The 11,308-nt window shown below is 39.6% G+C and overlaps 1 protein-coding gene across 1 annotated transcript; it reads left to right on the top strand.

Moving 5' to 3' along the window:
* The first annotated feature begins 1,130 nt into the window (after positions 1 to 1,130).
* Positions 1,131 to 6,004, top strand: LOC147865002 (uncharacterized). Its single transcript, XM_087317692.1, has 2 exons — positions 1,131 to 4,108; positions 5,427 to 6,004. The coding sequence occupies exons 1-2, from the start codon at positions 1,144 to 1,146 to the stop codon at positions 5,834 to 5,836; spliced, it is 3,375 nt and encodes a 1,124-aa protein (XP_087173818.1). The 5' UTR covers positions 1,131 to 1,143; the 3' UTR covers positions 5,837 to 6,004.
* The last annotated feature ends 5,304 nt before the right edge of the window (positions 6,005 to 11,308 follow it).

The raw sequence follows: 11,308 nt of genomic DNA, 5'->3' as shown, positions 1-11,308 counted from the left end.
GAAATGCTACCAAACTGACCCTCCCTCCTCTTCATTTTGAAAACATCCCACTCTCTTACTGAACTAACATTGTACCCTAACATGCGGCCCCATGGCAAATATTTTTTCTGTTAATGTTTTAAGTTTTAAGTTAAAACTTAATTTTTTTATTAACCTTTTTTTTTCGATAAAATAACCTTTTTTCTAAAAAAATAACCACTTTTTTTCCCAAAATAACCTCTGTTTTTTCCAAAAAAATAGCCTCTTTTTTCAAAAACATTTCCTTCATTCGAGTATGATAAACACCCTTGAGGTATGGTAAATACCATACTTTTGTATCCATTATTTATTTTAAGGTAAAACAATTTTCAAGGTCAGAAAGTTAAGGTAAAATGTATAATAATAAAAACATAAGAATGTTTGATAACATACGCATTCGTTTGCATTCATATAAAAAAGAATGTTCGTCTATTCATTCGAGTATATTACGTACTCTGATTTCCTTCTTTTTTTCAAAAAAGAAAACTCTTTTCTAAAAAAAAATAACTTTACACGATATTTATTTTATGTATTTCATTATCTTTGTGAGGTAGTTATGCTGATTTGTGTATCTTTGTGTTATAGTAATGACATCTATAATAACAATGTAGTATTATATATAGAGATTTTCATTTTTTAAAACTAGTATGTCAAATTGAAATGACATGCTAGTTTTTTGCAAATCTTATGAGATATGGTATGACATACATCTTTAAAAAATGTCCGTCAGAAAAACTTTTTGATACTAACCCGTCAAATTTAAATTAAGGCCACTGTGTATGTTTGTTTTAAAGGATGTCTATTGTACTTTGTATGGAAGAAAAGGAATACAGGTCAATTTTTGGGAGTGTGACACTCGTCTTCGTCTTCTTCTTCTCTATCTGTAATATGTATACTGTATACATTACATTACATATATCCTTTTGGACACCCTGCTACCACATCCTTGGCCGCCATGGATTGATGGTTTCCACGCATTCATGATTATCCTGATTTGCTCATCTCCTGCAATCGAAAAAGAATCGAAAGGATGCGAATCTCTGCTCCTACTGCCTCAACCATCCCTCTTCTCCTCAAATCCTGCATCATCATCATCATCATCATCATCATTTTTTAGGGTTTCTGATGATGATGATGATGATGATTGTGCTTCTGATGATGATGACCATGGCGCCTTACGCTTATGGCAGCAGCAGCAGCAGCAGCAGCATTAGCTGCAATCACACACATGTCATCCACTCCTCACTAATGGCATTCAAAGATGGGATCACATCAGACCCTACCGGATCCTTAGATCTCTGGGTCAGCAGCAACCACACCTCCCCTGATTACCCCAACTACTGCACTTGGCCAGGAATCCGATGTAACACCACCATATGCGATCTTGATGGCCATGGCAGCAATGGATATCTGGATGTTGTGACCTCCATAACCCTAGTTTCTCTAGGGTTGCAAGGCACCCTCACTACCTCTGCACTTGTATCTCTCTCCCCACATCTCACCTTCCTTAACATCTCTAACAATAGCTTCCATGGCCACATTCTGGACGGAGGCGATGCTGACATGATCCCAGCAGCAACTAACATCCTCTGCAGTAGCCTCACTCACCTGGATCTCAGCCATAACTTGTTCACAGGATCCATTAAAGCTTACATACCCCCTAACTGCTCGGCCTCTTCCTCCTTGACCCTTCAGTACCTTGATCTCAGCTTTAACTCCTTCTCCTCCCCTTTCCCTACTTTGCTCACAAACTTCTCCTCTCTCACCTTCCTTGATCTCTCAGCCAACGCCATCACTACAGGTTTGCCCCTTTCCTTTGACAGGCTTTGCTCTAAGCTTCAGGTCTTCCACCTTCACGATGCCGGCCTCTCGGGACCCATCCAAGCCTCCACCTTCGCTAACTGTTCCAGCCTTCGATCCCTCGATCTCTCCCATAACCTCCTCTCGGGACCTTTGCCCCTCGATTGGACCCCTCACGCCCCGGCCCTGCAAATACTCAAGCTCCAAAACAATGGCTTCACAGGCTCTATCCCCTCCTCTCTTGGCAATTCTTCTTTGCCTTTAACCTATTTCGATGTGTCCAAGAACCTCCTCAGCGGGCCGATCCCATCCTCCTTCGGAAACCTCGCATTCTTGGAAGAGCTACGGATCTTCAAGAACGGACTGAATGGCACTGTGCCCCCTTCGATCGTGAATTGCACGAGATTGATCTACTTGAAAGCCGGATACAACGACCTATCCGGTCATGTTCCGGACGAAATCGGGGCTTTCCAGACGGCCATATGGCTCTCCTTCACTAACAATCACAGGCTTTCGGGAACTATCCCGGATTCGATCGGGAGATGCTCCAACATTCAGCGTTTGGCTTTGGACAGTACATCAGTTGGAGGATCGTTACCCCATTCTTTGTTTAACCTAAGCACTTTGCTCGAGCTCTACCTCGATTCGGCCGAATTCTCGGGAACCTTATCTGAGGAAGTTGGACTACTGTCTTCCCTTTCGAATCTGGACCTCAGTTTTAACCATTTCTATGGGCCGATCCCTCTGGGGCTCGGCCGATTGAAGACGCTTCAAGGCATTCAACTGCAAGGAAACAGTTTGGAGGGTCAAATCCCTGCGGCATTATCCAGTTGCTCTTCCCTCTCTGTCATGGATTTGTCATATAATCAGCTCTCAGGCACCATCCCGGAGACCTTTTCTCAGATTGTGTCCTTGAATCATCTCTCTTTACAATATAATGGTCTGTATGGCGAAATACCGGATATCTTCGGTGAAATGGATGGGTTAGATATCTTGAACCTCTCTGGGAACATGTTCAACGGGACGATCCCGGCCTCATTGGCTGGCCTCTCGACGATTACTCGGACACTCGATCTCTCCTTCAACAATTTATCGGGCCACATCCCTTCTTCTCTGGGCAGAATGCAGATGTTGCAGGAGCTGAACTTAGCATACAACATGTTTATGGGCCAAATACCAGAAGCTCTTGGAGATTGCCTAGGTTTGCAGGACTTGAACCTATCCATGAACATGCTAGAGGGAGAGATTCCTTCCAATTTCGATAGTTTGCTCGGCCTCATCTATCTCGATGTGTCACAAAACAATCTGTCGGGCTCACTGCCCTCATACCTTCAGAACCTCACCAATCTCATCTATGTCAATTTCTCCTACAATCATTTCCAAGGGGCAATACCTGATATTGAGATCTATAAGAACTCATCTGCATCATCACTGATTGGAAATCCTGGCCTTTGTGGTTACCCCCTACTCAATACACCCTGTACTAATAGTAATCCCTCCCAAAATCCCCTCTCCAAGAAGCTAACAATGGTCATAGCTATATCTGTATGTGTGCCAATTGCTGTAGTTTTGCTACTACTTTTGGCTACCTTGTATCACTATGGTTATATCAGCTCCATTGGTCGACCGGCCGGGGAGGACTCTCCCGACTCCTACGGCCACATCGAGATGAAGCAACAATTCAAAATATGGAGAGCAAAAGATATTAGGGCTATGACAAATGGGTTCGATGCGGCCAATATCATTGGGGTCGGGGGCACGAGCACATGCTACAGAGGAGTGATTAGGGACAAGTTTGGGGCCCACGATGATTTGATAGTTGTCGTTAAGAGACTCGCTATGAAGGGCCCCGACAAGAAGGAGGCGAAGAGAAGCTTCATGAATGAGCTCATGGCCGTGTGCAAAATGAGGCATAGAAACCTCGTGAAAGTGTTGGGGTATTGTCCCGATGTGAAACACGAGGCGTTGGTAATGGAGTACATGGCAGGAGGTGATCTTGACGAACATTTGCATTCCTCCGAAGAAGATGGTGTGGGGTCGAAGAGTCTACTTAGTTGGCAAGACCGGAAAAATGTGGCTTTGGACGTTGCTGAAGGTCTTGTGTATTTGCATCACGAATCCGTGCAACCGGTCATCCATTGCGATATAAAGCCAAAGAATATATTGCTAGGAGGACCCAACACGGTGGCCAAAATTGCTGACTTTGGTATCGCGAAACTCCTCGAACATGATGACAATGGAGGCATGACCATCACTAACTTGAGAGGGAGCTTCGGCTATGTTGCTCCAGGTAGGGTTATATATATATATGAGCAATAATTTTAACTTTCCCATTTTTCGACAAGGCATGATTAATCATAAGATGGTGATGATGGTTTCTTGATATTTTTCCCATGTAGGAAGGGGCACACTATCATTATCATGTTTTTTGCTCACTTAGTGTTCCAATATCATGATATCCTTTAGGCAAGCCGAAATGTTACGTAGCTACGTCCATGGGTGACCAACAACATGCCATCACCTAACAAGGATTGCCCTACCTTCTTTAGAGAAGTTTGCAATGCTAGATCATAAACTCCGATATTCAGGAGCTTGGTTGGAAATGCAATCTAATTGACACTTTGACTGCCTTTGGAGAATACTCTATAGCCATTTCCAACTAGAAGATTGTCTATTGTTAATGTAAACAATCTTAGCTGGAAATGCAATCTAATCGACACTTTATTGCCTTTGGAGAATACTCGATAGCCATTTCCCACTAGAAGATTGTCTATTGCTAATGTAGCATTTCATTACACGACAAGAACAAGTGTACTCTCTATCTCAAGAGTGGCAAACACAATGCTCTTTTGAGAGAGACTTTATAGAGGCAAGTGTTCTAGTGTACTACTTGGGGACCGTGGAAAAGGAATTTCTTTTCCAACAAGCATACAATGTAGATACAAAATCATTAGACTAGAGATAGAAAGTTAAGCTTCATTGTCCTACAAATGTGAATGGTACACATCTATTTAACTCAACATGCTTTTTACATCTTTATGCCTATCTAGTGTCAATTGAACCTTCGATTAGATTCACATTTATCTAGTAGATGCACTGACTAGAACACCTATCAACAAATAATTGAAAGAGAAAAAAATACATGTTGACACATATATTTCAACATGTAAATGGCTGGCCAACCGATGAATAAAGCTATAGTCTATCACAAAGCCTTTAGTTGGCCATCCGGCTTTGGTTTTCAAATGCGTTTGATCTAGCCATGAGCCCAAGCAAGCTTTTGTTTATGAAAATTTTAGTAGGTTAACCACACTCACCCATCCACCTCTTTGTGACCCCATTGTAATTATTTTATTATTAATCTCATCCACAACATTACTTTTGTCACCTATTAACACTACTTTGTAGATAATTTTGAGTGCCTTATAAACAAATAAAGACTTCCTTCCATGAAATCTTTTTTGAAATCATTAAAAGATAAGTCATATCAATATGTATTCACAAGCTAAAAAAACTTTTCATGAGGTATAGATAAGAAACAAAGATCAGATAATTATTTTCCTTTTGATTCCCAGAACACCACTAAAAATGTAAATTTGTACACGCAGAGAATGCAACAGGGTCGAGGATAACAACAAAGGCAGATGTGTATAGCTATGGGGTGTTATTACTTGAGCTGGTAACTGGGATGAGACCAACGAGCACGCATCTCTACGAGGCAGGAATGAGCAATATTCACATGTGGGCACAAACAAGTTTAAAGAATGGGAAGGTGTCCGATATCGTGGATGGATCAGTACGAGAAGCCGCTAAAATGGACACATCTGTGTGGGATGAGGCGGCCAAAGTGATTGAGATGGGCATCCGTTGTAGTAGCCGAATACCCAAAGATCGACCAACTATGAAACTTGTTCGTGAAGCACTTATCCTCATGTTTAGATCCAACCTTTCACATGATAGTCATGCTATATCTACAAATTTCTTGGACAATGTCGATTGCCTTATAGATCCTAGGTGAGTCCTTATCATAGATCCAAATGGCTATTGTGTTTCAACAACATTTGTTGTGAAAGAGAAAAGTAACGAAATTATAATAACACAAAGTATTACAATTTCAAGAAAAAGGGTAATTTTTAAAATGAATATAGCTCATCCTCATTTATATTAATTATTATTTGCATCTCTCCTTTTTCTTTCTATGGAAGTACCAACAAAATAAGGGAGGCTTTATTGTGTAGATTTGATGATGCACCAGAGTTGCAATGCGTTAATCCATGATGTTTACACAACTAGATCAAACAAATCATCAACGTTTGTAACTTTGAAACAAAGTAAATCATTAGATCCTTCCATAAATTGGCAAATTAAACACATAATGCCTACAAAACCAAAAAACTAAACTTGTACAATTCTGGCATTGAAATATCATCAATGGTTAGAACACTTCCACAAGTCTATCATTGAAACACATGCAAAATTAGAACACCTCCACAACACAAATATCATCAATGGTTAGAACACTTCCACAAGTCTATCATTGAAACACATGCAAAATTAGAACACTTCCACAACACAAACAAGTTACCACTCATTTTTAGGAGGGATTGAAAAAGGATCATCAAAAGCTTGTGCAACAAAGCTACCATCATTGAGCATCAACAATATCTAAAGTATCCACAACTTTCTTTACTTTTAAAAAAAAAGTTGTGTCCATTCGTATTCATTTATGTCTAAAAGCAAAGAGAGAAGAAAAGGTAGCTTACACGGTCTCCTTTATAATTAGCATGTCCCTTGAAAAGTCTCTCATTTTTGTGTATTATATTACACTATTATGTTATATGTTGTTATCAAAATGAAGAAATTTTAAAGAGCCGGGACACTTTTAGTGAATGGAGGAGCAACAAACACAGTGGCAGCTTCGTGTTGAAATATCTTGTAGCTTGATGAATATATATTCCAAGATGCAATATTGATAAGTACAAGATTCTATTGAAGCAAAATAAATTAATTGAAAAAAGGACCATCAAATATGTCTTTGTATTCACTAAAATGGCAAGCAAATTTCATTTGTGTAGATGATCAACCAGAAATATTTGCAATAGGGAAAAATCATTAACATTGGAAGGGAAGCTCGTGTGATCAGTAAAGAAAAGCAAGACAATCTAGTTAACTTGGTTGACATTTATATATACATACGTAACAATAACGATTGTTGATATTACAATTGAAAATATTGCTTGGAAAAATACCCTACTTCTACATAAACAAGGATCAATTTGATTTAAGCCGATCGTTCTCTACTAGTGACATTTTTCTTTAGTGTATGAGTACTAACAAAGATATGATTTGCAAGAATCTATTGTTGGGAAACATGTCCCACCGGATAGGAAGAGAACGAACCGAATCGGATGGAGTCAATAAGTATTTTGGCCGAGGCCGAAACCAAAATCGGGAGACCATATATGTAAATAGTCTAAATGTGCCCCTTGTGGGATATGTATGTAAATAGCCAAAAAGTTGTATATGTATAAATACAACTATGGCAACTTTATGGTTAGTAGTGCATGTTATTGTATAGTTACACAGAAGGTAGTTGCCTCTATAACTGTGTAAGGGTGAGAGATAGCGAGAGAGAGTGAGAGTGAGTAACTTTTCAACCGTTTGTGTGACAAACGAGAGCTTAAGGTTGTTATCTTGGAGCTTCTCGTTGTACCCCTCCCCTTATAGTGATCTAGTTCAGAGTTCGAAGACTTCCGTGGTTTTTCCCTTTCGGGTTTTCCACATTAGATATTGTGTCTCTGTTTTTCGTTTTGTTATGTCGTCTTCTGTCTGTGTATCTATCTCGCGCGTTTCTTTGCACCTGCAAACGAACGTGAAACCAGTTGTGACCGGCCAATTCTAACATCTGTCTATAGTCAAAATTCCATTTCATGACATTTCTATTTAGTATATCACTATTAACCAACAAATGCTTTAGTAGGAGGTATGTCCACATTTTGAATCAAATCTTTATATGAACACTCTAATGTAGGTGCTAACATATAACTTTTAAAAGTAATGGCATCAAAAGGCGGGAAGAGAGATATTTTTAACATGAAACAAAGATGGATTTTATTATTGTCTTCAAAGATCAAATATGGTGGTAGAATGTTGGGAATGGATGTGACTTTCTTGGGCAGATCTTGAAAAGCAATGGCGGCCCACAGTGGCTAAGTGTTGGAGAACCAACCGGAAATCAACAATATAATGGAAATTGGCAATATAAAATGGATGAAAATGATAACACTCATAAAAAACGCTATATGGATGTATCCTTGGGAAACTCATGTGTTAGAACGTGGCTTTGAGGGGTGTAAATGGTTGGGGCGCTTTAATGCCACAAGGGATATATAGGACATTAAATGAGCTAATACAGATGTTGAGAGCTCTACCACAATGGTAGAATTTCAGGAATGGATGCCAATTAGAGCACTTACTAGATGCAAAAAAACAATGGGAAGTAGACCCAAACAACTATAAAAACGATGCAGTTTCTAAATTTTGGATCTTGGAAGGTACAACTTGAAAAACTTGACGTGGGATCCAGTGGAACTAGGATGGAAAACTCTGTAAGGCACTATTCAATTGTTCCAATATTCTTCTAAGCTTGGCCGCAATATTCTATAACACAAGAACATGGAGCAAGAGGGCCTTGTTGGCATAAAAGGCCGACTCCACCCAACTCTTGTATCTTGAGTGTGAACACATTCCCAAGTTAGGGATTGAGTATATAAGCCCAACTGTAACATTGTAAAGTGAGAGTTCTCATAGAGAGAAATAAGAGTTTCCATTAGAGCTTCTTGTCTATCTTGCTTATCTTGTTGCTAGATCTTTCTATGTTGTTTGTTGTACACATCTTACTACAAGTCCTCAACGTCATATTCCACTGCACCACCACCACATTATCTTCAACAAGTGGTAACAGAGCAACCTTGTTGTCCTGTGGCAACAAACAGAGAAAATTGAGAAGAGAAGCTAAACGACTAAAAGAAAAGACCAAGCTAGAAAAAATCTCACTTCTAGAAGAATGTTTCTACATCTAGCACAAATGTAGAAATCCGGAAGTTCGATGGAAAGAACTTTGCCCTATGGAAGGAGATGATACAAGATGTATTGAACATTTGCCGACAAATTGAGGTGATACCAAGGTTGTTAGGTACGTTAGGTACGGTACGGATACCATACGTATTTAACGTATTAATACCCGTATAGTACCTTCTAATTTAAAAATGCGTTAAATACGTTTTCTTAATATTTTAAATACTTATAAAATACGTAAAATACGTATAGTACGTTAAATACTTCTAGAATTTGAAAATTATTTACCTTTCTAAAAAATATCTATAATATTATAAAAAACATCTATGTTTACACAATTTTGTGATGTATAATATAGTTCTATATCCTAAAATGCATATAAGACATTTGAACATTTCACATCCTAAAATACTTGTAGTAATATGGATGTCGACATTCCCTTATTCTATAAATCAGTGTAAGTGTGTATCATGATGTTCTACTTCAAATTGTAATTATTTACAATTATGACTTCATAGATTGAGGAATCTCTACGATTATCACACTCATGATAGGTTTCTCTATTCTTCGTTTTCTTCTTCTTCTTCTTCTTCTTCTTCTTCTTCTTCTATCTATTGCGATTATCACACTCAGGACAGGTTTATGTAGACTTCTTTTCTCTCTTCTTCTTCTTCTTCTTCTTCTTCTATCTACTGCGATTATCACACTCAGGACAAGTTTATGTCTTCTTTTCTCTCTTCTTCTTCTTCTTCTTCATCGTCGTCTCTTCTATTCTTCTTTCTTCCTTCCTTTGGCTTCTTTTTCACTAAAATCTTTTTTTTCTTTTCCTTTTTGTTAGGGTTTTACTTACATTTTCTTTATAAATACGTATTATACCAATTTTTTTATAAATACGTTAAATACTGTATTGGACAAATGTACATGATATTTGACTGAACAACATTGAGGTATAGTACGTATTATACAAATGATGAGGTACTATACGTATTGAAACGTTAAATACGGGTACATAAACAACCATGGGTGATACGGCACAACAACAAGCTGGCCTTGATGACAGTAGAAGAATGGCGTTCCACAACGAGATAGCCAGGTTGACTATTTGGATGCACCTGGCCGAAACGTCTACTTCAACATAACAAAGGAGATGACAACATTCTCATTGTGGGAGAAGTTACAGGTCATATACGAGAAGAGGTTCTCCTCATGGAAACTCATATTGATCAGACAATTATTCAATATGAAGACGAGAGAGAAGGATCTGGCGACCTCCCACATCAATACCTTCAACTAGGTACAGTTGTCTAAGCTCTCCTCCCACGAGATTAACTTCGAAGAAGAAGTTAAAGAATTTGCCCTCCTTTCGAGCTTGCCGGCGAGTTGGGAGGTATTCTGCATGACATTCACCAACAATTGTCGTAAGTTGAATATGGACGAAACGATCGGACAAGTCCTCATTGAGAACATTCGGAGAAAATTGATGAGACTCGCCATCGATGAATCGGTAGAAGCCCACCACTCGACCGAGTCGATCGGACGGACTAGCCGATCAAGAGAACAAGCCGAAAGCACCAGGCGAAACACCAATCGACCGAGAAGAAGGGAAGGCCGACAACGGTCAAATTTGAGGAATAATCAATCAAGTATCTTCTGCACACACTCTAAAAAGACTATGGTTTATAAAGAGACAAGAGAATGGTCGGCGATTCGATCAAACACAAGGACAATCCGATTCGAACTATTCTCCTACATGCGACCAAATCAATGTTGCTGAATCCCGGTTGGGAGAAATCCGCTCATTGGAGGATCCATCGACAGGCGAAGTCCTATATAACGCACAAGATGCGTGAATGTGGTTGTTGGACTCAGGCACCACATTTCACGTGACCCCCAACATCGAATGGTTTTCAAACTATTCAGTTAGAGCTAGTAGTACCGTCCGAGTAGGCAACATGCAGGAGTGCTTAATCGCAGGGATAGGCGAGGTCCCCATTCAATTGTCAAATGACAATTCACCTTGCACCTGAGCTGAAAAGGCATCTGGTATCCATTGGCATGCTCGCCAAAGCTAGGTATCTAAGCAAGTCATCATGGATGATCAGCCAAGGAAACATGAAAATCGAGTGCGGATGCAAGTACAATAACTTTTATCCATTGATGGCGATCAATCCTGAGGGCATAGTGAACATAGCCGAATCGTCAGACTCAAACTTATGGCATGGCCGACTTGGCCATATGTCCCAAGCCGGACTGGACCGGCTGATGGTGATCGGCTACATCCCGAAACTCCAAACAAAGATAGACTTCTGTGAGCATTGCCGTTATGGGAAACAGACCCGAAGTCCGCACTCTCTCAAACACCAGCCCCTAGAACTGGTTCACACAAATATATGTGGGGTGATGCCCGAACTGT

Source organism: Azolla caroliniana, unplaced genomic scaffold (genome assembly GCF_043228905.1).
Source record: "Azolla caroliniana isolate FFs.n. ecotype wild unplaced genomic scaffold, voAzoCaro1.0.p SCAF_4, whole genome shotgun sequence".
Classification (NCBI taxonomy): Eukaryota; Viridiplantae; Streptophyta; class Polypodiopsida; order Salviniales; family Salviniaceae; genus Azolla; species Azolla caroliniana.
Note: the sequence above shows the minus strand (reverse complement) of the source record. Positions and strands in the feature narration are given on the sequence as shown.